At 53.1% G+C, this 26,079-nt stretch overlaps 12 protein-coding genes across 12 annotated transcripts; 3 read left to right on the top strand and 9 right to left on the bottom strand.

Annotated features, from left to right (window-relative positions):
• Positions 1-3: 3 nt before the first annotated feature.
• On the top strand, positions 4-1,244 carry EV422DRAFT_530916 (Rtf2 RING-finger-domain-containing protein). The gene has a single exon (XM_053070435.1). It carries the CDS (start codon positions 103-105, stop codon positions 1,126-1,128), a length of 1,026 nt encoding a protein of 341 aa, XP_052925172.1. The 5' UTR covers positions 4-102; the 3' UTR covers positions 1,129-1,244.
• Positions 1,226-2,063, bottom strand: EV422DRAFT_530914 (uncharacterized protein). Its single transcript, XM_053070434.1, has 2 exons — positions 1,943-2,063; positions 1,226-1,770 (listed from the first exon to the last, which is right to left on the bottom strand). The coding sequence occupies exons 1-2, from the start codon at positions 2,056-2,058 to the stop codon at positions 1,545-1,547; spliced, it is 342 nt and encodes a 113-aa protein (XP_052925171.1). The 5' UTR covers positions 2,059-2,063; the 3' UTR covers positions 1,226-1,544.
• A 1,820-nt stretch (positions 2,064-3,883) lies between these two features.
• EV422DRAFT_70658 (uncharacterized protein) lies at positions 3,884-4,772 on the bottom strand. Its single transcript, XM_053074330.1, has one exon. The coding sequence runs from the start codon at positions 4,655-4,657 to the stop codon at positions 4,031-4,033; it is 627 nt and encodes a 208-aa protein (XP_052925170.1). The 5' UTR covers positions 4,658-4,772; the 3' UTR covers positions 3,884-4,030.
• Positions 4,773-5,372: 600 nt separating this feature from the next.
• On the bottom strand, positions 5,373-6,156 carry EV422DRAFT_567871 (ribosomal protein L6, alpha-beta domain-containing protein; the record flags this gene model as incomplete). The annotated part of the gene is made up of 4 exons (XM_053072586.1): positions 5,373-5,393; positions 5,467-5,760; positions 5,835-6,040; positions 6,111-6,156. 4 exons carry the CDS (start codon positions 6,154-6,156, stop codon positions 5,373-5,375), a joined length of 567 nt encoding a protein of 188 aa, XP_052925169.1.
• Positions 6,054-7,014, bottom strand: EV422DRAFT_70528 (uncharacterized protein). Its single transcript, XM_053074329.1, has one exon. The coding sequence runs from the start codon at positions 6,951-6,953 to the stop codon at positions 6,444-6,446; it is 510 nt and encodes a 169-aa protein (XP_052925168.1). The 5' UTR covers positions 6,954-7,014; the 3' UTR covers positions 6,054-6,443.
• On the top strand, positions 6,996-8,751 carry EV422DRAFT_557676 (uncharacterized protein). Its single transcript, XM_053071919.1, has 2 exons — positions 6,996-7,531; positions 7,607-8,751. The coding sequence occupies exons 1-2, from the start codon at positions 7,457-7,459 to the stop codon at positions 8,486-8,488; spliced, it is 957 nt and encodes a 318-aa protein (XP_052925167.1). The 5' UTR covers positions 6,996-7,456; the 3' UTR covers positions 8,489-8,751.
• A 100-nt stretch (positions 8,752-8,851) lies between these two features.
• On the bottom strand, positions 8,852-9,508 carry EV422DRAFT_567869 (uncharacterized protein; the record flags this gene model as incomplete). Its single annotated transcript, XM_053072585.1, has 1 exon — positions 8,852-9,508. One exon carries the CDS (start codon positions 9,506-9,508, stop codon positions 8,852-8,854), a length of 657 nt encoding a protein of 218 aa, XP_052925166.1.
• A 478-nt stretch (positions 9,509-9,986) lies between these two features.
• Positions 9,987-12,376, bottom strand: EV422DRAFT_567868 (uncharacterized protein; the record flags this gene model as incomplete). Its single annotated transcript, XM_053072584.1, has 5 exons — positions 9,987-10,120; positions 10,187-10,521; positions 10,592-11,727; positions 11,795-12,019; positions 12,095-12,376. The coding sequence occupies 5 exons, from the start codon at positions 12,374-12,376 to the stop codon at positions 9,987-9,989; spliced, it is 2,112 nt and encodes a 703-aa protein (XP_052925165.1).
• Positions 12,377-13,791: 1,415 nt separating this feature from the next.
• Positions 13,792-15,539, top strand: EV422DRAFT_496920 (the record flags this gene model as incomplete). The annotated part of the gene is made up of 6 exons (XM_053067911.1): positions 13,792-14,291; positions 14,376-14,428; positions 14,454-14,611; positions 14,695-14,805; positions 14,885-15,078; positions 15,173-15,539. 6 exons carry the CDS (start codon positions 13,792-13,794, stop codon positions 15,537-15,539), a joined length of 1,383 nt encoding a protein of 460 aa, XP_052925164.1.
• Positions 15,540-16,213: 674 nt separating this feature from the next.
• EV422DRAFT_70418 (Mo25-like protein) lies at positions 16,214-18,224 on the bottom strand. The gene is made up of 9 exons (XM_053074327.1): positions 18,023-18,224; positions 17,708-17,768; positions 17,515-17,618; positions 17,163-17,450; positions 17,002-17,061; positions 16,872-16,937; positions 16,661-16,804; positions 16,484-16,589; positions 16,214-16,415 (listed from the first exon to the last, which is right to left on the bottom strand). The coding sequence occupies exons 1-9, from the start codon at positions 18,119-18,121 to the stop codon at positions 16,357-16,359; spliced, it is 987 nt and encodes a 328-aa protein (XP_052925163.1). The 5' UTR covers positions 18,122-18,224; the 3' UTR covers positions 16,214-16,356.
• A 310-nt stretch (positions 18,225-18,534) lies between these two features.
• On the bottom strand, positions 18,535-21,577 carry EV422DRAFT_620369 (uncharacterized protein). Its single transcript, XM_053074096.1, has 2 exons — positions 20,798-21,577; positions 18,535-20,726 (listed from the first exon to the last, which is right to left on the bottom strand). The coding sequence occupies exons 1-2, from the start codon at positions 21,075-21,077 to the stop codon at positions 18,889-18,891; spliced, it is 2,118 nt and encodes a 705-aa protein (XP_052925162.1). The 5' UTR covers positions 21,078-21,577; the 3' UTR covers positions 18,535-18,888.
• A 2,143-nt stretch (positions 21,578-23,720) lies between these two features.
• On the bottom strand, positions 23,721-25,356 carry EV422DRAFT_550782 (P-loop containing nucleoside triphosphate hydrolase protein; the record flags this gene model as incomplete). The annotated part of the gene is made up of 7 exons (XM_053071795.1): positions 23,721-23,734; positions 23,817-23,993; positions 24,071-24,391; positions 24,476-24,692; positions 24,761-24,996; positions 25,072-25,191; positions 25,257-25,356. The coding sequence occupies 7 exons, from the start codon at positions 25,354-25,356 to the stop codon at positions 23,721-23,723; spliced, it is 1,185 nt and encodes a 394-aa protein (XP_052925161.1).
• Between the last annotated feature and the right edge of the window lie 723 nt (positions 25,357-26,079).

Genomic DNA, 26,079 nt, shown 5'->3' with positions numbered 1-26,079 from the left:
CCCCGCTTCCCCATAACTTGAACTGGCACAGTTTGGCGATTCGCAGCTCGGCATAGCAAGAACGACTTTCCCGCCTCAAACACCAACAAAGCTCAATCAAACATGGGTTGCGATGGCGGCTCCATTCCCAAGCGAGACGAACTCGTCCGGGTCAAAAAAGCCGCCGAACGAGCCGACCCACGCATGCAACTCATAGTCAACTGGTTCTTCTGCGCCCTTTCCAAACAACCGCTGACCCAACCCGTCGTCGCCGACGCACTCGGCAAGCTCTACAACAAAGACGCCGTCCTGGAGTACCTCCTCAACCGCGGCGGGTACGGCGACGGCGACCTGATATGCAAGCACATTACCTCGTTCAAGGACGTCACCACGCTCAATTTGACCCTGAACGAGTCGTACACGGCCGAAGCGGATCTGTCGAAGAACTCGGCGACGGTGTTGGGGAATATTGACGAGAAGCCTATGACGTCGCGGTTTGCGTGTCCCATTACCGGGAAGGAGATGAACGGGAAATCGAAATTCTCCTACCTGGCGACGTGCGGGTGCGTGATGGCCGACCAGGCGCTGAAGAATGTTCCGACCAACAACTGTCTGAAGTGTAATTTGCCGTATACGGCCGACGATGTAGTGCCGGTGAACCCGACCGACGAGGCTGTCATTCAGGGGCTGCGGGATCGGATGGAGTTCATGAAGGAGGCGAGGGCGAAAATTGCTGAGGAGAAAAAGAAGGCTAAGAAGGAGGCGAAGAACAAGAGTAAGAGTGGGGAGGGGTTGGATATCAAAGCAATTGATGCGAACGGGGACGCAATTGCAGAGGCAGCAAAGACGAGCAGCGGGAGTGATGGGGATGACAAGCACGCTGCGACCAAAAAGCGGAAACGGAGTAAGAAGAATCGCCAGGACGGCGCTGACGATGACGACGACGAGTATGCGTTCGGTGGGCAGGTCAAGAAGGCGGCGAGCAACATCAATATGGCGCTGCCGAATCTTAACGATCGCTCTGTTTTACCCAGTGCCATGAGGGTGCAGAGCGCGGCTATCAAGAGTCTGTACAGGAAGGATGGCCCAGTTGAGGAACCAAACTTCCTGGTTAGGGGCACGTTCAACCGTTTTGCGGCTGGTTTCTGAGAGGCTATTCCCTCTCCATTGTGCCTTAGTGGCTTACGCTCCATACCATCATGTATACTGTAAATACAATTTTGTCTCGGAAAATTAGAATAAATCGATCATCTTTTGCTCAAAAACCTTGAATGCCGCTGATGCAGCCTATCCCCGCATCTTGAAGGAACACTCACATCGAGAAGCATTTTCTTCGTGTACGACTCTCAATTGCGATGTAAAGTACAGAATGGGCCGAAGTTGAAGACGCGGCAAAGAACGGGGGCTACATAAACTCATCCGCAAATCGAACGAACGTAACGAACGCAGTAAAAGGGGGGGAGTCCATGCGACTGTACAAAAATCCACGAAATGGGATTTCAAAGAAGTTTCTCGTATGATATTTTGTAATGATGTTGAAAAAAAAGGCTTTCGCATTTCTGCATCTACTTGCTCATCATCATCTTGACGAACTCCTCGTAGTTGATTTGACCGTCACCGTCGACATCGGCTTCCCTGATCATCTCGTCGACTTCCTCTTCCGTGAGCTTCTCGCCCAGGTTGGTCATGACATGCCTCAGCTCGGCGGCGGAGATAAAACCGTTGCCGTCCTTGTCGAAGACCTTGAAGGCCTCCTTGATCTCCTCCTCGGAATCCGTGTCCTTCATTTTGCTGTTTGGGTAGAGAGTATCATTGGAAGAGGGGAAACATAACACAGTTAGGCGATAATTCGTGATAACAGCGTTAAAACGGTAACTCTCCAGTAAACTCAGTCCAGCTTTCCAGCTTCCACTCCCCGTACGCAGATGCCCCCCTCCCCCCCTCTGAACAAGAATACACGTACCGAGCCATCATGGTAAGGAACTCGGGGAAGTCGATGGTACCGTTACCGTCAGCGTCCACCTCGTTGATCATATCTTGAAGCTCAGCCTCGGTGGGGTTCTGCCCAAGGGAGCGCATGACGGTGCCTAGCTCCTTGGTAGTGATCGTGCCATCGCCATCCTTGTCGAACAGGGAGAATGCCTACGTAGGCGACAGATTGGCGGTTAACTACTATATCAAGGAAGTGGCCTCTGAATTTGTAAGCTCACCTCCTTGAACTCTGCAATCTGCTCCTCGGTTAATTGGTCTGCCATTGTGGTTTGTGGTTTGTGGTTGGGGTGTGCGGTGATAGACGTCTGTGAGGGATGTTGATGTTCTGCAAAGTGTGGGAATGCGGGCGGGCGAGGGGCTTACGCTTTGTGCTGCAGCGGCTTGTGCTTCCAGTTAAGACTGCATCATGGAGGTTTTTGCTCGATTTGATCAGGACTTTGATTGGGAAGGATGATCTCGCGCAACGGATGATTAGCCACGCAGGGACCGGATATAAGGACGCCAACGCTCCGTGTAACAATCAAAGCGCGTTTGAGTTCATTTCAATGACATCTATTACGTACAAACGAAGGGACTTGGCGCCGAGGGCACTCCGCTTGCCCCACTTTCAAAGGCTCCCTGGATCTGACTTTCAAAGTCGGGATTATGGAAGGTTCACTATTTACAATACGCATCGCTAAAGTCTGGTTCTAATTGTTTGTCACCGACGACCGGTGAGTTTGATAGGGCAACTAGTTGGTACCGTGGTGCTGTTCGCACGTTTATGCGACGGAATCGAAGCGGTATTTGAGGTCTGCGTCGAACAAAGAAGCGATGAGCGACAGTGTCCTCCTCAACTGCCGCACTCTACGAAGAACTGACACATACCTCAGGCTTGATGCCCAACGCTCTTGAAACCTGCATCTGCCGACTCGCGACATTCCACGCCTCCAAAGCGGCCTGCGTCTCTGCTTTCGCCACTCTTGCTCGCTCTTCCGCTGATGGTGGTTGTTTTTGGAACGGGAGGAACGCTGGGGCAAGGCTGGCGTGCCGGATCTGTCTCAATAATGAGGAGCTCAGGCGAGCGGACGTGGAGGTGGAGATTCTTCGTGATAACAGCGACATTTTGAATGTTATGGATCTACCGACTCTTAGTATGCGTATGATGATGATGCTGGCTGGACTGGGGCATGTCCACCCCAGCCTGCTGTTATAACCGTCCACGAGGGCCATATTCGTCTTTCCTGCCCATCCAATAACGGCAGCCTGGCCATCACGGGTGTGGTCTGCGGATGCAGTTTTACGCTCCCAAATGCGGATTCCGCATGGCTGTTTCACCTTCCTCCCGGAACCGTTCCGGCCTCGCGGGATGCGTCGACGCGTTCTATTTCCGGCGCTGTCGAATACGGCGCACCTAATATGCTTTTTGACAGCGGCCGCAACCGGAACGGCGTCCAATGACAACAAATAAGTAGAGCCCTACTGGCCATCGCTCAACCTGCGGATCGCCTTAACAGATATACTGCGAGTGAGGTGGAGTATGCGACATGAATTGGAACCATACATACATCAAGAGTGGGCGCTGGCTGTTCAACCATGGGCCGTTTGAAAGACTCCCTAACGCTGCCAAGGCCCCGCCACGGAAGTTGGCATATATCCGTCTTTGCAATGGACTCGGAAACCCAACACCCATCTAGCGCATCGCATTCCATTGAGGTTTGGCTGCACGTACAGTACGTACTGTGCTTCGCATTTTTCAATGAGGCAAAATACCTTGTAAAGGCCATTTCGTGCGGTTGAATGACTGCAGCCCTCGAGTCCTACGTCAACAACTCGCATTACATATGGACACCGGCGTGTGATTTAATTCGCGAGGCGAAAGGCATTGAGGCAAGCCGCGCGACTTGGCATAAATGTTGGCTCAGTCGACGGCGACGAAAGCATAAAAAGCGCTGACGTGAGGGGCCATTCCGGTCGGAGTTTCCGCCTACTCTGCACGTACCGTACAAACTCGCTCGCCTACCCCCCCTTCAACACCAGCTTCACCCCGAAACCCTCCATAAAAATGCCCCTCTTCGGGCTAATCCCCCCCCGCGAAACCCCCGGCGGCTACGTCGGCTACAACATCCGCAACGCCTGGGTCTCCAACAACGACGCCACCTTCGGCCGCGTCGTCAAAGAATTCACCCTCAACAACGTCCACGCAGTGCACAACCCCCAAACCAACACGCTGGTCGTGGCCGGCGCCGTGAATCTGTTTGTCAAAAGCTACCTCATCGCCTACTTCGTCGTCGCGGAGGCTAAACTGCTTCGGGAGAAGGAACAATCTGTCATACCGCGGGAGGTCAACGGCCCCGCGACGGAGTCCATCTCGCGCGACCGGGATGTTGGTGCGGTGGTGCTGTGGAGGCGGGACCCGGCGGGTGCGATTATGCGGCCGGAGAATGCGTGGAATTTGCATAAAGGGCCCGTGAACTGTTCGCTGGATCCGTTGGATTATGTTTTGCCGTTCGAGATTGTTTTGGGGGTGCCTGAGGGGTGGACGCCGGGCTCGGACCAGAGGGTGTTTGTGCGGGCTACTGTTCAGCGGCCTAAGTTGGGTTCGGATGGGAATTATGAGGTGAATATGGTCATTCCTGTCGAAGGGGATGTTTTGCCGCCTTATGAGGGGTGAAGATACAGACTGGAGGGTCACCAGAGGAAGCATGTTCTTTGTGGACAGTGATGGTTAAATAGTTGGGGCGATTTTGCTTTTGTTTTTTTGTACATAGTCTATTCTGCGGTTAGGAATATCACACATACATAAGTGACCTGAGACAAAACCCGTTTTCAGAGGCGGTCGGATCTTTCTGACATTTGGACAGTCCGACGCGCACCATTTTTCGAGCTGTTTATGCTGTGTGGCAGACGTCACCTTCGCAGTAAGACTTCGTTCAATGGCAAATTATTGCCCACCAGCCCTGGAAATGATGGACACTGGACAGCTTGCATGTGAAGCGGCCCATGAAGGGTCAAGACGGCCGTCGCCGTGGTCCTGGCGGAGGATCCAGAGATCCCACCACTTTCGCTCTGTTTCGTGCCTCCTCGCTTTTAACATGACCGTTAAAGGTGGAGAATGTCGTGTCTCGTGGCGATTTCCCACTTGCAAAATGAACAAGGCGGTTCATCAGGCGCTCATTTTGAACCAGTCCTCTCCCTTTTCACCAACATCCATCCATTCTCTCCCCGCAGCAGCCAATCCCAATCCCGAAGCTCTCCAAATACCATGACCCCTCAAGGTACCGACAAGATTGAGCGAAATCAACGCCTTATGTACAGGAGTTTCTTTTTATTGTTTTGTGTCAAGTGATATATTGGACAGAAGCGCGGAAATCTGCAACCCAACGCGACCAGGGGGATGTCGGACGATATGATGCAAACGCTTAATCCTTGACCAAGAGACCCTGTGAAATTGTTTTGCGATGAGTTTTGAGAGACTTAGGTAAAAGATTGCAAACAAACGGGACAAAAACTTACCCTCTCCGACACGTAGATACCGTCCAAGAACTTACGAATATCCTTGTTCTTGACAGCGCAAGATTGTTGGATGGAAGCAGCAGATTGGGAGACGTTGTCGAGGTCGTTTCCGGTGAGGATGATCTCGTCCTTTTGAGCGGTGGAGTGCTCAATCTTCACACCTCCCAACATAGGAATACGACGAACAATCTTCTCGCCGAGGAAGTTACGGATCTCAACTTCCTTTCCGTCGTTGACAACGTTGACGTTGATGGGAAAGTGAGCGTACACAAAGCGCATCTTGTACTCGAATCCCTAAATAAGTGAGAGTCAACATCGTCAGCCTTCTGCATCCTCTTTCTGCCCGGAAATTATGGAAGGAAACCCACCTTGGTAACACCCTTGATCATGTTCTCGATGTGGGACGCAACGGTACGGATGCAGGCAATGTGCTTGCGGACACCGTGCCACACCTTGATGCGAATCTTGTTCTTACCAACACGGATGATTTCCATGTTGACGTGCTTCAGGTCCTTGGTGAGGGTTCCGCGAGGACCCTTCACCCGGACGATGCGGGACTTCACATCGAGAGTGACTGTAAGGAGAAAGTCCAGGCTGTGAGACGTCTTGTCGAATAAACGTCAAACATTCTCTCCTTTACTTACCACCCTCGGGGATCTTAATGTCCTTCTCCTGGATGATGGACTTCATCTTTGCTGATTTCCGGCCTGAAGGAACAGAGGTCTGTCAGCAAAGCCTTTCCATGACAGCACTTCGTCCTCCGCTCCCGCAATTCTCTCGCTGCATGTGATGCACCCATTCCCAGAGCGTGTGTCCCCTCCCTCTCACATGTTCGACCAGCCAATCGCCGCCAAATCAATGCCACCTGTGCCTCTCAAGACCAGGTCGTGTTCGTTGTTGCCCGTCCGTCGGGTGCCGAGAATTCGGGCATACGTTCGGAATGATCCTTTCCTCATTCGACCGTGAATGGCGTCCAACTAGGCGGCGTCGACAACAACACAAGCTTTCCGCGTCATCGATCTTCTCAGCATATCCTCCATCTTTTCGCAGGAGGTCAAATGTCGAACCTCATGTAGTCCGTCATTCGCCATTTTCAACCACCCATCCTCTCCCCAATCCATCCATCCATCCATTCGTTCGATCTGCCCCGTTCTTTTTCCCTCGTCCATTCGTAGGTCGAACCTTCGTGCTCCTGTCGTATGTTCGGTAGCTTCAGTAACGTCAATACTCACCAGAAGTTGACTAGTGGCGAATCGGAGTGTTGGGTCGTTCCCAATGTCCAGCGACGACCGCCTTGCAAGACCGGCCCCAGCGAGCGCACCCACCGCAGACTCTGCCTTGGTGAGCGATTCCAGCCAATCAGAGCGCGTCGATTTGCATAAGCAAATGACTGATGAACAACAGCGGGTAAACAGCGGGAGGTTGGATAAAGAACGGAGGATTGTGTGACAGAGGACAGCCAGCACCAGGAGAGAGCAGCGATCCATGGAGCGACGCGGCCGTCAATTCCACAACATGTGAAACACGTCCCAAACTCCGCATGCAATATCCGTTGCGCGACCGCTTCCCACCAACAGCTGCACAAAGAGCCACCCACACTTGTCTTGCATCGTCTATACCATCCAGCGGCCTTCCGTCCTTGGTCAAGCCATAATAACGCATGAACCCAAAGCGTATCCGTGGATTTGGTTGTGGGAGCAAGAGACCATCCCTCTGTCTCTCCTCCTCCTCTCCTGAGCGGCGTGTTTATGCCAACTTTATTTGTCGTAGTGTGCCGAAGGAAAGAGTCTTGCAAGTGGAACGACGAGATCGAGAAAAGTATAAAAAGGGAGCTTCGTTTGCGGGATGCCTTGGGTATACGGCATTTTCTTCAGACCGCTCGTCAAAGGGCTAGCCGAGGACATAACCCGCACTCTTCCCGCCGTTTCCGTCAAAGGTCATCCACCGTAAACCCTATCCTATAATATCACCTTTTCCATAATCCACCAAAATGAAGAGCCAACGATCCGCGCTTCTGTTGTCGGCCTTGTCCATCGCCTCTGGAGTTCACGCTCACATGCACATGGTAAGCATCTGAACTGTTCTCGTTCGAATCGTCTCTCTGACAACAATTTTCTAAACGATATCGCGATTGTTTTAGTCCAGCCCATCCCCTCGTGGTGACCCCAAGGGCACCGTCGGCACGCCGGACTTTGACATCAACAGCCCTTTGGGGCCCGGTAGACCATTCCCTTGTCAAGGGAAGCCGGCAGGACCTAGTACCCTGTCGGTAAAGCCCGGAGACACGATCCCCGTCAAGCTCGAAGGAGGTGCATCGCACGGCGGTGGCCACTGCCAGTTCTCTCTCTCATTCGATGGGCAGAACTTTGCCGCCGTGAAAACGGTTATCCGCGAGTGCATGCGAAATGGTCCCGAGACCATCGACGTAACTCTTCCCAACAACCTTCCGTCTGGGAAAGCGGTCTTCTCCTGGAGCTGGGTGAACGCCATCGGTAACAGGGAGCTGTACCAGAACTGCGCTGACATCACCATCAACGGTGGCACGGCGTCGTCGTTCACCGGCCCAAAGATGCTGGTCGCCAACCAGCCCGGATTCCCCCAGATTCCGGAAATGACCAACGGTGCTGATGATGGAAGGGCTCTGTACGGTCAGACCGGGTCCATCACCATCTCCCCAGGAGGTTCTTCTCCCGCTGACCCGCCTCCGCTCACTACCACCAAACCTTCGGGCGGAAATCCCACAACCTCAACACCTGACAAACCCGCCACAACCCCCGTCGACAAGCCCACTACCACAAAGGAACCCTCAAAGGAGCCCACTACTCCTACTCGTGCCCCAACTCCCGCCCCAACCGACTCCACGGGCTGCTCCAATGGCAGCAGCTTCATGGAGTGCGACGGAAAGGACTACCTCGTTTGCTTCCCCGACAAACCCTCCGTCCGCATGCCCTGTGCGCCTGGCACCGAGTGCCGTGCGTTCGGCAAGTTCATTCAGTGCGACTGGCCGCAAGGAAAGAACTGAGAACTGAGAGTACAACGGCGTATTGAGTACTGTAACTTACCTGACACTCTCCAACGAGTTTTGTTTTTAGCACTACATTTCCCCGTCCTGTTTTGCATATACACTAGACACACCCCAATCTGTACACTCCCGTGACATGCCTTGAAGGCATTGCCTTTGCACATACCGTAGAAATCTTTGTACATTTCCGTTAAGGCGTAACTGTTTCTTAGATTTGTATTTCGTTACATCATACACAAGCCTATCATCTTATGTACTTCAATACCACTTCGTATTTCACAACCCCTAAGATCGATATCTTCGCCGTGCAACACGACTCAAACTCCTCGTGCAAACCGCACCATCTCCATGAGCCTTCCATCCCTAATCCTCCAACTTCTCAGCCGGCCTACCCCCCCTCACATAATCATAAGCCTTATCAACCAACCCCGCAACCGGATGCACAACATTCGCAAACGGGGCCCTGCTCGGCCCCGTATCCGGGTGTGGATACACAGGCGCATTCTCCCACGCCGCAATCAATGCCTTATAAACGCTTGGCCTCTCCTCCGCACTCAACAACGCATCCAACTGATCCAAAAACTCCTCCTCAATACTCAAATGCTCCCTCTCAATCATCCGAAACTTATCCACGCTCCGATCAAACAGGTCGCCATCCCGCTCGCTCCGCATCTTATGCAAGAGGCTCAAATATTCTTTGTTGATCTGATCATCCGACACGTTCCGCTCGTAAACGATCCCGCCATTCGGCAACCTGTCCCTGATCAGAGGGTAGATGACCCTCTCCTCCGCTGAGGCGTGTTTGGAGGTACTGCGGACGAGCTCGTCGACGAGGGCTTCGCGGTGGGCGTGGGAGGTGGCGGGGAGGATGAAGAAGGTGTCCATCAGGTGGAAGAGGCGGTCGTGGTCAGCCTTCAGCCATGCGATGGGGGATTGGGCGGTTTGGGCGGCGGTTAGGAGGGAGGGAGTGGAGGTGTGTTTGTAGCGGTCGGCGGGGGGGTAGGGGGTGGGGGTGGTCATTGTGCTGGAGGTGGGTGGTTGGGATGGGTGGGAGAGTAGAGGTGTGCGTTGAAGGCGGAGCTGGGATGTTGGAGAGTAGTGCTTTGATGGGGTTAACAACCGAAGACTAAACGAATTTGATGCAGATTGGAAGAATGGTCTCAGATTGAAGAAGGAAACTCCGTTCGCTGCACGCATGGTACAGTACATATATGATTGCGAGACAGGCGACCGTCCATTGCCTGTCAGCCCTTTTATATGGTACGAGCTATTGAAGTTCTTTTCTCCGTGAGCTGGGCTCGATATAGGGAACGCGCGTCACTGGCGCGTAATTCGCTGACGCGTGAAGTTCGCGTCACGGAGACTCACAAAAGTCCAGATTTCGTTTTCTCCCAGAGCGATGGATACGTCTATATATTCGCAAAAGTCCTCACACCCGTTGGACGTGAGCTAGCAATAAATAGGACACGAGGTAGAAGTCTAAACAAATGAGAACAGGTTACGCAATTGGGCACCCTTGGCAACTCAACGCGAGATGTATCCCCATGATGGCTCCGACAATCAGGACGGAGTAGTTGAGAGCAAGGCCGATGGCATGACCGGGTCCGTGGCCTTTGGGGGCAAAGATGCCGTCTGGTGAAATGAATGCCATAAGTATATTTGAAGATGGAAGACAAGGGAAGGAAGGCGAACACTCACATTCAGTCTGAGCAACATTCCCCACCAAGAACCCCAAACTCAACACATGCAACAGCGGCCTGTACGCGCCCTCCAACTCCAACGCGCCAAGCAACACCAAAAACAGCGGCACCACATTCGTGAACGCCCTGCGCGCGTCCGTGGCACGTAGGAGCTGCTTGATGCTTTTGACCCGATCCTCGTCTTCGACGTGCACGGCGGTGGTGCGTTTTTGGGCCCGGCTGGGGGTGATGGTGGTTTCGGAGACGAGGACGTCGCGGGTGGCTTCGGTGGCGAGCTCGTAGGAGCCGTCACCGATGAAGATCTTGGTGCGGTTGCGGGCGAGCCAAACGCGTCTGTGATTGTTCCAAGGTTGAGTAAAGGTTAATCATGCGGCGAGAAAAACACGGAACATGCGGTCCATACCTAGCAAGCCAAAGGAACCAAAGCGTGCTCAAAGCCGCATAAAAAGCCGTAACAGGCACCGGATTCGCAAACGGATGTGCCAGCGGCCCTCCCCACGCCAACGAGCCGCCAGTATGGTGATGGTGATTATGATGGTACACGCCCTGCGTCCTCGGTCCTTGGATGCCCAAACACTCTGCAGCTGATTCGACCTTGTGGTAGGCTGATTCCGCGCCTTCTTTCACATGCTCGATACCGTGATGAACGTGTTCTTTGACGTCTTCGGCCTTGTGTTGAATGCCTTCTTTGACGTTGTGAGCGGCGTCCTGCACGCCCTTTTTGACATTATGCGCCGTGTCCTGCACTCCCTTCTTGACATTATGCGCCGTGTCCTGCACTCCCTTCTTGACGTTGTGCGCGGTATCCTGCACTCCCTTCTTAACTTCGTGCACTTTGCCTTGCACTCCCTTTTTGACGGTGTGCGCTGTGTCCTGCACCCCTTTCTTGACATCATGCACGGTGTCCTGAACCTTATGCGCCGCATCCTCAACACTCTTCTTAACAGTCTGCGCAGTCCCCTTAACCCCCTCCTCAACGTTCTTAGCCGTCTTCCGCACGCTCTCCGCCGCCTCATCAATCTCCTCCTTCACGCGATGAGTCGCCGCCTCAACCCGGCGCTTGACACCGTCCGCCGCCTCCTCGACGCGGTGGTGGACCGTTTCTTTGGCATCAATCACGACGTGCGCGGCCTTTGCGGCTTTTTCTTTGACGCTTTGGCTCGCGGCGTCTGCGGCGGCTTTGGCGCGTGCTGCTGCCTCTGCGGCGTTCTCCTGCACCTTTTTGATACCCTCCTCGAAGCCTTCGCGGACACGTTCGGCGTCATGAGTCGCTCGCTCTTTCGCCTCTTTGTACCGCTTCTCAAGTTCAAGACGCTTTTTGGCTTCTTCCGCCTCGTCCTTCACGTCGTGGATTTTTTCTTTCCCCTTGTCCTTGGCGGATTTTATGGCGTCTTTGACGGAACCTTTGAGATTCTCGGCTTCCTTCTCGGCGTCGTGTTTGACTTTGTCGTAAGTTTCTTCGGCCGTTTTTTCGGCTTTGTGGCCTTTGCCAATCAGGTTGTTGACACCGGTCCTGAATCTGCCTAGAAGACCGTCCGCCTGCACAAATTTATGCCCGTTGAGCATCGATGGATCACAAAACAGCGCTGACGTAAATCTCACTCACTTTCTCCACAGCTTCATCCTTGGCGTCCTCAGCACGGCCCTTTACCTCCTTTGCATCTCCCTCGACTTTGTTCTTGAGATGACGGGCGTCGCCTTCGATCTTGTTTTTCACGTCCTCTGCGGTATGTTTCACATTGTCTTTCGCGTTGTGGGCCGCGTCTTTCAGCCTGTGCTCCTTGTCGCCGACCGTGTCGTGAATGCTCTCCTCGTCGCTGTCTTCGTGGGTCTGTTGGAATTTGACGCGTTAAATGACATCCTGGCTCTTACGCAACATGGAAGTAACCCACAAACCACAACGCACCTTATCAAGTTTATGAACCTTAATCACCTTAATCTCCTTCTCAACCAAAAACGAATCTCCCTCCGCAGCCGGTCCCAAAATCATATGTTTAAGTTTCGCAACAAATCCCGAAGGTGGTTGTGATCCATGCGCGTCGTGGTGCGCGTGATGGTGGTGATGATGGTGCTCCGAACCGCCGTGCGAGACACAACCGTCGTCGTTGCAGTCGAAATCTTCGTCTTCAAATTCTTTGATGACGGTACGTTCGCGGTGTACGTGGTGGTGTGTGTGTTCGTCGGCCATGTTTGCTGTGATCTGGAGAACGAGGGACGCGTTTTCGACTTCGTTTTGCGTGGCGGTTGAAGAAGGAACCGGTTCAAGAAGCGGAACGTGTGTGCTGCTTAAAATAAGATAACCGATGGGGAATACGACGGAAGTCACGACCGGCAGGTGTGTCCTGCTTTCGTGGGCAGTCTTTTGATGCGGAAAGTTGGGCGTTGAGGAAATGCAAGGCAGCGAAGGGTTGCGCAGCTGCCCTCGCCCGAGAGTTATTTTCGGAGGCACGTGACTTGTCCCCCCGCTCTTTCGGACGAGGTTTGTGGTCTCGACTCTCGATCCCAACAACTCTCAGCATCCGAACGTGGACCCAACTACTGCTTATGTACTGTACAATCAGCATCCCAACATCGACCTGAACTACTGCTCACAACGCGACGAGTCAGCAGGCCTCTCCAGTGTGTACTCGTGCCAAGGTCTAGTATCATACTCGCCCGCAGTCGCGCCGACGGCGCTCCGGCGGCACTCTCTGGAAGTGTCCGGCTTCACGCAGCGCGGGAAGTACCGGGTCGAGTATGATACGAGACAACTTGGTAGTACCGGTCGAGGAACCTACATAAACAGTACATACTGTACAGTTTGCACAGAGCCATGTGGGGACCGGTGTTGTACGATGGATGTAACATGAGAACACGCGCGGTGCGGACACTTTCAAGTGGGGGCAGCCAGCGGCAGCCAGAATTAGGTATCGAATTGGGTGTTACGCTTTTAGACGTCAAATAAACTTTCTGGTGGTGACGCTGGCATCGAGGATACAATAGGTGGAAAGCCGGGAGGCCTCCTCATTGCCAGCGTAGGAACATTGCTCCCTTTGCGTCTCATTTGCGTTCCATTTCTGCACCGACACCGTGCTTTCCTTCCAGGTGCTGAGAACGTATACTCTCTTCTTGACTGCTATGGCGTCTCCACTTGCAAGAATGTCCATGACCAGCCGCATTATCGCAGCTATCCTCCTCTCCGCTCTATGTCTGGCACTTGTAATCACCGTACGGGGGTCGCGGGAGGTTGAAAGCCCAGAAATTGAAGATATCACCATTCTGAAAGGCTTCCTGGGCTCCATCGGCTCCCCGGGCTCGTTTCCCAGGCCACCAGGGGTGGTCGGGAAGCCTGCTTGGACAAATCAAGGAACGCACGTGGGAGGTGGGGAGGCACCTGAGGCTGGAACGCAGGCCCATATCTACAATGGGAGAGATCCGCGGCATAAGGGCGCGGCGTACCCGTTTCCACTGTTTTTGGAGGATGGCCGGGACGGCAAGGATGAGGAGATGATGGAGAGTGTCAAGGAGGTGAGAAGAGGACGGCGGCACCCGTAGTCACTCATCGGTCAAGGGAAGCAAGGGGGCCGATAGGCCATCCTCACATTTGAAAACGAACGCCCTTAGATGATGATCCACGCATGGGACTCGTACGTCCAATACGCCAGCCCGGACGACGAGTTGCGGCCCGTCAGCGCCCGCGGGTTCAACTGGAGCACGACATCCCTGCTCGCGACACCCGTAGACTCGCTTGACACGCTGCGGCTAATGGGCCTCGAGAGCCGGTATCAATCTGCCAAAATACTCGTCCTGAAGGAGCTGAAGATCGACGCGGACATCGGCGTCAGCGTATTCGAGACAAACATCCGTATCCTGGGCGGGTTGCTCAGCGCGTGGGAGTTTGATGACGATCCGCGGTTGCTGGATCTGGCGGAACGGTTGGCGGTGCGGTTGATTCGGGCGTTGGATACTCCATCGGGAATGCCGGACAGGACCATCAACCTCAACTCCGGTGGAGCCGAAGGGCCGCCGGCGACGCTGGCGGAGTATGGGAGCTTACAGTTGGAGTTGCAGTATCTGGCGGATGTGACTGGAAAGCCACATTATGCGAAGAAGGTGCGTATGGTGTTTCCTTCGTCCTGTCACGTCTAGCTCCCGATGTCCGTCGCGCCAGGCCACTGATTTAGAATGGTGATTACGCAGGCACTCAGGATATACGAGATCATCCAAGCGAACACCACAGTCAAGGGACTATATCCGAAAGGTATACGGCGGCCATCAAACTTGAGGAAGGCACTGCTCTCACACCCATTTATCACTGATAGAGCGCGGGAAGGAAACCTTCGGTATCGGTCCGAATGCCGACTCATTCTATGAGTATCTGCTCAAGATCTGGATGGCGACTGGAGATGCAAAGTTCCGGACCATGTATGACGAGTCTGCTGAGGTAAGGGAGGGGAGTGATAAGACATGTCGCTCTACATGACGCCGACGAAGCACCTTCCTCCTATCTGTCCTCCTTTACATCAGGCCATCAACAAATATCTGGTGCACCATCGGAACGGGCGCACGTACGTCCCGGACGCTGACCTGCGTCACGATACCAACACGGTGGCAAAACATACCACCTCGCATCATCTGGTAGGTCCGCTATGAGTTTCATGAATTACATTGCATTGAGCTCCCGAGCATCCGCTAACGATGGTACCACGGTGCACAGGCGTGTTTCGCCGGCGGCATGTTTGCAACGGGGGCCCTGACGCGACGAGAAGATAACTGGGAGCAGTTCTTCCAGCTCGGGAAGCAGATCACTCAGACGTGCTGGGAGGGGTACGAGAAGACGGCGACGGGGTTAGGGCCCGAACAGGTCGGCACGGCGTTCAATACTGACAGCGATGGGCGGTATATGCTGCGGTAAGGGCTTGTGATATGCAAGTAGGGATGTCTATAGCCGGGACATGTCCTTCCCGTACATGCACGCCCTCAACCTCCCTTCTTCCCTGACCAGCCCCGAAACAATCGAATCAGTCTTTTACATGTGGCGCCTCACCCGCGAGCCCATCTACCGCTCCATGGGCCGAGTCTTCCTCACCTCCCTCAACAAGCACTGCCGCACCGACACCGGTTTCTCCGGCCTGCGGAGCGTAAGCACCCTCCCCGCCTCGCTCGACGACGTGCAACCCAGCTTCTTCCTTGCCGAGACGCTGAAATACCTGTATCTGCTCTTTGCGGACGACGATACGATCCCGTTGGAGGCGTATGTGTTTAATACTGAGGCGCATCCGTTGAGTGTTAGGGGGTGGGGGAGGAGGAGGGGGATACCGAGGGGGGATGTGGATTTGGGGGTGGGAAGGAGCGCGGGGGAGGAGCTTTGAGCGGGCGTTTGGGTTTTTGGGGCTGTTTAGGAAGAGTAGAGGCCGACATCCTGCATTTTTTTGGGGCTATAACCGGTTAGGTTCGACCGTAGATTCGAACCATGTACAGTAGCATTCAGCTTATGAAGATCAGCTTGGGATTTCTAGCATTGATGGGAGCATGTAATGTAGCATTTGGCAGCTGAATATAAAGCTTGCCGCGGCGACTCAATTCGCAAGAGGTTCAGCGGGGAAGGGGCAAATAGTATTTGGCAATAAAAAGACGAAAGCGAAAGATATAAGTGGGATATGAACATAGGTAAGGGATTTCGTACGAGAACCGACGACAATGGTTGGAGAAACGGGAAGAGGGGGGAAACCAAACCCCAGCTGGGGTACCTGTGGAACTACATTTTTTTCTGGCGGGAAAGGAAACCCCCCACATGTCATCCTTTTGGATAGTATGAACAAACCCGAAAAGGAATGCCACAATTGCCGACATCGGTGCTTGAGAATGCGAGAAGCGAAGCGGTCCGTCCGTCCGTCTAGCATAAACGATGACTCGTAAGTAAACGGAAAGCGTCCCTCGGTGGCGGAGGCAGCGGCAGACTAGGAGATGGGTCTATCGGTACGGCCGGCTCGGGCATAAATCCAACTCAAAAGGGCGTGCTTCCCGCAAAGCACTGTTGGGCAAATGCCCGAAAAAATCCATATACGCCCTGCCGCTGCCTACGTCTTTTCCCTGCGTCAGCATTGTCGGCTTCCGTAACAGCGCAACGACCCCCAACCCGTTCACCCGTTCTCCTGATGTAATCACGCCGGCGTATTCGACACCACCCTACAGGTCGTGGATCTGTTTGATCAAAAACGCCTTTTCGTCGTTGAACTGCTCGTCGTCTATAGTAAACCCAACTGTGAGCTTCGGCCGCACGAAGGGATACATTCACCGCACAACAAGCCCGTACCCGATCGATCGTTATGGAAATTGGACAAGAAGGTAATAAGTTTATCCCTGTTCTTTTGTAGGATGTCCAGTATCGATTTGTGCTTGTTTGGGTTTGCCACGAACACCTGATTTCGAAGGACACCCCGTTAGCACTCATGAATTACAGCATAAGGGTGCTCCGCCGGTCTCCATTTACTTTGAACACATGGAATGCCTCGAACTGGATGTTTTTGCTCTTATCCCGTAACAGGTTCATCATCAGCTTCAGGTTTTCCGCGTTGGAGATGTATCTGGACATGATGGTGAAATTCGTTCGATCCAAGAGTAACTCTCCCAGCAACTATTCGGATTTTCCAGAAAGTGAGAGGCTGTTTCCTTCGATGCCGCTGTTCAGGCTGAGATCTCACCTTCAACGATTGCCGCTTGGTGACGTAGTTGTTCGAGTTGAGGAGTTTCGTGTATTTCTCGAAGAACTGCAGCAATGGGAGAATGTGAGTCCAGTACGCCATAAATCGCACATAGCCCACGCATACATACCGCGTCATAGTTTCTTGAAAGGAAATCCGCTACTAATGGCTTGTGTTTTGTCAACAAATCCTACAGTGCGTGTATTTGTGAGAAAATGTTCCATTTGTCCAGCCCGACCGATATGCAGGTTTTCCAAGTATCGACAAATCCAACACCAGCGCACAACTGACCTTGAACGTAGCAAACGCATCCGAAGCAACATCGAAAGTCGACAGCTCCACATAATCAAAGAACTTCCAAAACTGGGGGGACTCCAATATCGATTTCGCCAAGGACTCATGCCGGATGCATTCCCGGAGAATCATGCCGCAGTTCAGCGCAATCTCCTGGTTCTCGTAGCCATGTATCAGCGCTACGAGGATGTCCTCGCGTGTGCCGATGTATTCTGATGTTGGGAAGCGGGTGCCGATTTGCCGGCGGAGGAGGTTGTTGAAGATTTGCGCTACGTCCTTCTTGGCCTATGTAGAATGCGATTGGGTTGAGCTTTCTGTCGTGGATTTGGAATGCACTCCCGGGCCTCACCTCAAACTCAAAGCGGGCAATGTTTTGTATCATCAATGGTAGGAGGTCGTTGTTGTACACTTCTTGTGACAATTGTGCAACTTGTTCTGGAATTGGATCACTATCTGCAAAGCAGAAGACACCGGACGACGGATGTGACTTGATCAGAGACCGCGAGTAGGAGTCCACCAGACGTTCCACGTATACCACATACCTCCGTCTCCATATAGTATCGTCTTCATCAATATGAGGTTTTTCGAAATCTCTTCGTTCGCCTGATGATAGAGTAGTATTGTCAGGACAAGCTCAACGGATGAGAGCACCGCTCGGGATTGAGTGAGCTTTGCCAATAACAGCCTCGACTCCGGCAAGCGAAGTGAATGGCCAGCCGCATACCGCCCACACCAGCAGCCTCGCATGTCAGAAGTGAGTGAAGCAGTCGACTCCAATGCTTGCATCACAGTACACCCCCTCACAAGCAGTGGCAGCATTCTCCCACTCCACCTAAACCCCTCCCCTCGCAGCCTACCTTCTTCCGATCCCCAAGATCAAGCTTTGACATCGCATCCTTCGTGCCCTTAACCAGCTCCGCAGGCGTGCGCGGGCGGGTCTTGAACAGGAAACTCATGGCGGGCCCAGTCCTCTCAGTATGAAACTTATCTGCGCAGGACCCTTTATCCCAGTCGCTTTCGTTCGGTGTGAGGGATTGGCAGGACGTCGAGTGGGGCAGGGTTTCTCACGCGAAGGCTGTCTGGAAAGGTCTATATGGCGATCCGCCTATGGGAGAGAGAGGATACCGAGTAGTCGCTGGGTCTGCTCGTACGCTGCCTGTCTATGATGAGGGCAGATGCCGTGGGAATTTCGAGGACGCTTTTGTTGTGTTGTGGGGGGAGCGCCGCATGGTCCGAAATGACACAACAATCACCTTCAAGTCGCATTTCGTAAACCGAAGCGCGTTCCGTCACCGCGACGCCCATCCCACATGGGATCCATACATACATTCCCATGCACAAGCGGTCAACCTCATCAACAGTAACGTGCCTTATGATCTCGTACACTTCGCATATTGGAATGTTGCCAAGTTGCTGATGAACGCTCAAGTCATGTACACTTAGTATGCAAGCAATGAGAAACACAATTTAAACATTCGGCGAACATCCCGCCGCACATGGTTTGCTACATACATCATACATCAACTCCCTTGAGCACCGTCACCACCGCCAAGGGAAGAGTCTAACACTGTGCAACCCCCGATGCTACCACACACATATTTACAATGGTTGGATCCCCTGCGCGTTGACCATCATTCCCAACCGTCTGTTTCCTCGTTCTTTTGCAGCACTGGTCTTATCGGCGTTCGTCGCTGGTATATCTGAAATGGACGTGTTCTTGCCGTCACCAATTGTACTGCTGCATGCTCGGATGGGTGCTCGCAAACGCAACCAACGGCGGAGTTGCTGTTGTCGGTCGGTTCGCATATTGAGGCAAATGCTGCCTGTTCACGTTCATAGGCGGTGGATACTGAAATTGGTTGGGAGGGTAAAACGCTTGCGGTGCCCATGTGTGCCGCCTGTCGTTGTATCGGCTAGGTCGGGTGGTAGGCAGGTCCGGCACGGGGGGTTGTTGCCGCGACCCGTTGTAGGTCGGTTGCTGGCCTGCGACTTGAAGGGCGTGGTAGCTCCGTCTCTTCAATGCCCTCTCGCGGACGGTATGAAGAGGAACATCTTCGTCGGTATTGGATACCCCATTGAATTGAACCAGTGGGAATGGCCGCGTTGCTGCGACGCCGTTGGGGACGGTATCTGTTGGAACCCCCGAGCGCCTTTTGGGCTTGTCGATGTTGGAATAACGCTTCTTGGGCCGAGCGGGATGAGGGGACTGGCTTGGCTCTCGAGAATTGTCGAACGTTGACTCTTTCTTCGAAGGTTCCCTGATGTCCGCAGCGCGCTTGTCGTTTCCGGAAGGAGAGTCACGCTTCATGTGTCCGTTCAGTGAAGCTTTCAGATCTTCTGAGCTTTTGTCGTCTGCGGTCTTGGGAGGAAGAATCGAGGGCCGACTTCGAATGATGCTCTGCTTGACTCGCGCCGAATCGAACTCACGGACAAGGTCTTCTTCCACGAGTTTGTCCTTGCTCTTCGTAGACCTGAGACCAAACAGATTCGAGAATCTCTTCCGCAATGAAAGCGTAGCGCTACTGGATGATTTCTTCAATACCGAAGGTTTTCCCGAGTCGGTCTTCAACGAACTCACGGATGACCTGGCAGGCGGCGGAGAACCGGTTTCGGTCGTTGCCCGTTTGCCTGGCTTCACTCGCCTTCCCGTGTATGCAGGATTGGTGTCGTCGCTTCCACCCGAACTGCCAACAGACACTTGCGACGGTGTGCTTTGGACCACCGAGCTACTGTTCGAAAGGGTGTCGGAACCTGAGCTGCTGATCTTTTCAGGGTATATGGGTGGTACGAACACGCGGGTGAGCTGCGATGTGGGCGTGGGCGAGCCGGTGTATGAGGAGCGCTTGCGGTGGATGTTGGCTGAGGCGTTTGATGAGGCTTCATTGATGCTGCCTGCTGGACTGGCAGAGGGTTGCATTTGCTGCGGGGATTGCGATCGCGTTGGAGAAGATTGTTCCATGTGCTTAAGCGATAGGAAGGCCGGATCCTCGTTGAGAAATGAATGTTTCTTCCGCAACTGCATGTTGCCGTCTTCTGGAATTGACGCCAAGAAGGATCCCTCGGGACTCCCTCCGTCTCGAAAGCGTGCGAGATCTAAGCTCTTGCTTTTTCGCATATGCATGGTGGTTCTGGTCGATGCCATGTGTGATGTACGCGATGAGGCGAGTTTTGGGGATGCAAGGAAGGAAGGTCTGTGCGAGGCGATAGGATCCCACCCGATGCTGCCGGTGACGCTCCGCCTTCTGATCTCCCCGGTTCGAAGAGGATCCGTCTCTGAATCCTTTGAAGAAGAGAATGACACCTGTTTGGTAGGCGGTGACGGTATTTGGCTTTGAAGCGACCTCAGCTTTTCCAACTCCAATTGTTGTTCGTTGCATTTCGATTGGTATATCGCTGTGACGGCGCGTCCACGGACGTAAAGAATGGCGAAGAGTAGCGAAGAAAGCCTACGAGTAGATCGATGCGCATAGGATGCAATATCAAGGAGGCCCGCGGAGGACCTCTCTTCGGAGTTTTCTTCCAGTCCGTCATGTGAAGAGGAGAACGTCGCCGTGGGAAAGCCTGTGAATCGTGGGAAAGTATGTTCAGGACTAGCTCAGAAACGGAGACCTGTCAAGAACCGACAATCTTACCAAGGCAGCCCAATACCGCAAGAAGCTCTGTCCATTCGGGCTTGTCGTTGCCATTCCAGCAGGCTTGCACGGTTCGCAGAACTTCGACAGTCTTTTCCATGGCTGAAGCTTTGTCGGTAGCAGTGCTGGACATTGTCACCTCAAATAGCGACTTCCCCACTTCTGCTAGCTCGAGTTCGGAAGGGTTAGGCTGGTAGCTGAGCTGCAGATGCATAGGCATGGTCCCCGCGGTAAGCTGCTTCACCGACACCGGGAATGCCGTAGTGGTTTCGCCCAACATTGAAGATTTTCCCCACGACTAAGCGGTGAGAGAACTCGATTGACCAAACCACAAGCGATGACGATAGCGTGGGTAAAGGGGCTTCCCCGCCGTGTCCGTTGGGAAAAGTCGAGCTGTCGAATTTGGATGACTTGGGAACGCGAAAGTCGAATGCACGCGAGATCGTTAACGAGCTTTCCCGGTTGATACCTTCTGCGGCTTCCTTTCGACCGCAGAATATGCCGAGACCGGTTCAAGTAGCCGATATTGGCGACAGCAATGTTTCTTCGCGCAGGTTCGTTTCGGTTTTGGAACGGGACCGTGACAAGCAAGCACGACACGCAGGCCATCCATCATCAGCGATTCATCACGGCACAACCAGCACAGCACACACACGACGCAGCACGCGCACATCGATTATCCCATTCCAGATCCCAGTCCATTTCCTGTTCTTCCGGACGACACCGCGGCGCAGAAGAGAGGGCAGAAGAAGGAAAAAGGAAAGAGATGTCCGGAGCATGCATCCCTCCATGCGCTGATTCTCATGTCTCCTGATGAGTCCTGAAGTCCTTTTTCCGCTTTTCCGCGTCAAGGTTGCACGTTGCACGTTGCAAGGATGACGAGAGAAAGGGGATGGGAGACGCGGCGCCTCATTTGCAAATTACGCGCTTGCACGCGTTGGATTCGCGACTTCGCCTTTGCCGGGCATTCGGTTTACGCTCTGTCATGTGAAAACCGCCGGATCCATACAGGGAACGCTGTCACATTTCCCAGCTCCAATGCCGTCAAAGTCGAACTGTACAGTACTACGTAAGGTTGCGATCCAGGAAGCGAGAAAGTTCCAATGTTGCTTTGAATCACTGCTGACTAGTTGGCAGGTGATTGGAGCAATCGCAAATACGTGGCGACAGCGGGATGATCCTGACTTGGAAGCCTTTCTTCGATTGAGGCAGTCGTGTGCTTTACAGCATCAAGTAGGGTTTCGGATGCGGGCCATACATGCTAAATCTCCTCCCACAAAGGAAAATACCAGCCTGCACCGCTTGTCAACATAGTAGCGGTTTTGGACACCGTCTTGCCCTGGGACTTGGTCGTCGGATGCCCGTTGGCGATGCAGACCGGGTAGAACGCTGGCACTGACCGACGGGGACTGCATTCAATAACCTTTCCACAGGGATCTCGAACTTGCCACTCTCTATGGCTTCGAAAGGCTGCATGCGAGGGAAAGATGATAAAATGCCTGTTGTATCGGCTTAAAAAACATATAGATGAACCCAGAAGGAGGCCGCGAGATCCCGGTAAACCGAAACTCATGCAAGCGAACAGTCGTAAATACATGAGCGAAGATTCGCCATGAAGTGCGTTGTGTGATGTCGGAGGAAAAGTGTGCTCGCAAACGACAGATACGTCAATGGACGGATGGTAGTGATGTCTCCTAAATACCTCAACTCTCGTTGGTTTTCTCATTTCCCAAATTTCATCCTATCAGCCGAAGAAAGATTAAGTGCAGGTCATCTTCATGCATAGGCAGCAACTCTCAATCTATTGTCGGCGGTTCCACCGCACCATCGGACGCCCTTTTTGCGCGACCAGGCTTGCCGAAACCTCTTTGAGAGCTATGCAGCAGACATTGTTCTGACTCAGAAAGATGTTAAGATCCTCCCATCGCATTGAGGGCAAGGCGTTATCGGGACGGCATGCAGCGTTAGACGAGAACTATTTGGACGACGTCCGGATGAAGATATAGGCGAGAAGTGGATGGAGGTGAACGGGCCATGAGGTCTTGTGGACGGCACCGTATCAAGGACAAGGTTGATTCAAAAGAATAACAGGACTATGTAGAGAGAGGGCTGATGGAATGCACCCGCTCCATGACCAGGGAAGGAAGTGGAAAACACCGCCATCAACAAAGAGGGCATCTCTTGACGTGCTAGGAGGGTCTGGCACGACGCTTGCAAACTGACACTAAGATTGACCGGCTTTCTACTCGTGCTGAAACTTCCACCTTTCATCTCGCGGAACATAACTTCCTCATACACCAATTTCAGGCATAGCCTCCCAGATCAATCCAGAGACGTCGAGAACTTCAGCAACAGGACCTCCACCAGAAAATACGCGCTGGAATGGAAACCTTGCCAACGAAAAGCGAAGCCAACCTTTGCATCGCCAGAGCCGGCATCGGCAGCGATTCCAAGGTAGGTATGGGTTTGCAACAGCTTGCGGACGAGGAAGTTCGGATGGCGGACCGGGTAGCATGCCGGCATACCTTAAACACGACGGGACGCACTTCGGGAGCTCTTGGGTATCCACGCGTTTGATCGCCATTGATGTGAACCTTTGTAATTGTTGAGAGTGTTTTGGAGCGGAGTGTGTCCAGGTCCAACTGTGCTTGTTCCCTACGCGCCTGTGGCGGAGACGCCCTTTTGCTAGGACGCCTTCGGAAAGGTCAATTCAAATTTGGAGTGGCGAAATCCGTTGTGCGATTCATGCGTGTCTTCAAACATCCGTACATTCCTCTTCGAATAGGTCATGTACCAGATGTCACCATGACACGGCACACCACGTCACAGTATAAGCTCAGTTGATCGTATGTTTCGTACGACTGGTTTTCTGATTGAAAATGTAAATATACATCTCGAGAAACCAGATACAAGCCTGTCCTATTTACACCTTCTCGTCTAGATATGATACGTAGAGAAGCATCAGTATCGAAACAGCACGGACGCCCAGCCGACCAACAACGCAAGACAATCCACTTACAATCCAGCTTCGTCTCAAGCTTCTTCGACTCTGAAACCTTGCGAACGGCCTTCATGAAGTCATCCTGCACAACGTAGTCGCGCTCGTCGCGAATGGCAAACATTCCTGCTTCTGTGCACACGTTGCGCAGATCGGCGCCGTTGAATCCGTCTGCGAGCTTTACAACGGCTTCGTAGTCTGGGTAAAACAGGGGTTGTGAGGAATGGCACACCTCAGAGTGAACAACTAAGGTTGATGCAGTCGCTCAATCGTACCTATTTCACCATGTTTGGTGATCCCGCTCGCGTGAATCTTCAGAATCTCCATTCTCCCGACTTCATTCGGTAAAGGAATCTCGATCTTCCGGTCAAGTCGCCCAGGACGCAAAAGGGCGGGATCAAGGGTATCAGGTCGGTTCGTGGCCATGATGAGCTTCGTTTGCCCAAGGTAGTCGAATCCATCCATTTGGTTGAGAAGCTCCATGAGCGTGCGCTGGATTTCGCGATCGGCGGAAGTTCCTTCGGAGAAACGACGTCCACCGATGGCGTCGATTTCGTCCATAAATATGATACATGGTTCGTGCTCTTTGGCGTAGCCTAAAAATAATGGTCATTTGATTACATCTTCACTTTGCTTTCCAACAGGGGTACCCCGCGTGAGAGCGGTATCAGTACACATACCGAACATCTCCCTGATCAATCTAGCACTCTCCCCAATGTACTTGTCTACAATGGCACTGGACACCACCTTCAAGAAATTACACTCAAGCGTACTCGCTACCGCACGCGCCAAAAGTGTTTTCCCAGTTCCAGGAGGCCCGTACAGCAGGACACCTTTCGGCGGTTTGATTCCAACACGGATGAACAGCTCAGGGTTAAGCAATGGAAGCTCGATCACCTATCGCAAACAGTCGATAGTGAGCCTTCAGCATTTGACCCGCACATCGGGCGCTATGGCAGCCGTACCTCACGCAGCTCCCTGATTTGGTCATTTAATCCTCCAATACCAGCAAAAGAGATGTTTCCAGGGTCCTCGGTCGACATGTTATACACGAGAGGATCGACTTCGCGGGGAAGAATCCTCATGATAGTTAAAGTCGTCATGTCAAGTGAGACACGGGTCCCTTGCTTCAGTTTGTCCTTCGGCACACGTTCTCGGCAACCGACGACATAGCGTGGTCCACTGGAAGCTTTCACTATGACTGAAAGGGTGCCGCGTATCAGTCAGACGCTAAAGCGACGAGGGCTTAATAAAGTAATGTCTTCTAGGAACGTACACCGCTCATCGTCCAGCTGTTTCAGCACTTCGCCGATGATTTGACCAACACTCTGTAATGCCTTGATGTCATCCTCGGTCTTGTCGTAGTCCTTCTCTAACTGCCGCAAGCCAAGCCGCACTGTATAGATCGTTAGAGTTTGCTGTTGCGACGCAGTTTTTGCATGCAAACATTCCAAAACGCACATTCTTTGACTTTGCCTTCCAATTCACGGTGCTGTAGTAGCTCTTTCCGATAGTCCGCCAGGACTTTAGTGCGGCGGTCGTCTGCACTTGTGGTTGCCATTGTTCGGAGCTGTTTTTGATGTCTACTAGATGACCACGCGATGTAAATTGAACCAGCAAACCCCTGGAACGGAAGACTACAAGCGGAATCCGGCGCTTTGAACGGAAAGAGAGAGACACCCAGCTACCCTTTTGGAAGAAGCAGTCTCTTCCGAGCTTTCCGGCTTACCTCCTCTCCCAGTGATGCTATGTTGTGTGTAGTTGTGAGCAATGCTACCAAGGCGGATACAGCGATTGCAAGAACTGGAAGGCAGAAGACGCGTGGCCGGTTAGAAGTCAGTTAGAAGTTGGACGCTGTTCGGCAGCGGGTCATCACCTACGCCCAGACCTACGCCCAGCCTACGCCTCGCAAGCCTCTTTACCCGGTCGACCAGCTGGTTCCACTTTGTCTGCGTTCGTTCGCCGCCACGATACTTTCACAGTGGCCAGTTCTTCCCGCACTAAAACCGTCCATATCTCGAAGGGATACATATACCGCACATAAAACCCCACGGTCGCGAGCAAGCCCAATCGCTCCAATGACAACTTCCCCCCTCCTCGGCACTCTAGGGAAAACAGCGCAGTCTCTTGCAGTCTATCTAGCGTCTGTCCTTCTTCTATGTGTGTGCATCGCGCTAGGTAAAAGCAGGTCATTACGCGTCCCCTCTGCTTCAACGTCTCCTCTCACAACTTGCCTCTCTTTCGTCGCGCCATCCGGATCGCAGCATGGTTTGTAGCATGGAAA

This window comes from Fimicolochytrium jonesii, assembly GCF_025526975.1.
Source record: "Fimicolochytrium jonesii strain JEL569 chromosome Unknown EV422scaffold_13, whole genome shotgun sequence".
NCBI classification, from domain to species: Eukaryota; Fungi; Chytridiomycota; class Chytridiomycetes; order Spizellomycetales; family Powellomycetaceae; genus Fimicolochytrium; species Fimicolochytrium jonesii.
Note: the sequence above shows the minus strand (reverse complement) of the source record. Positions and strands in the feature narration are given on the sequence as shown.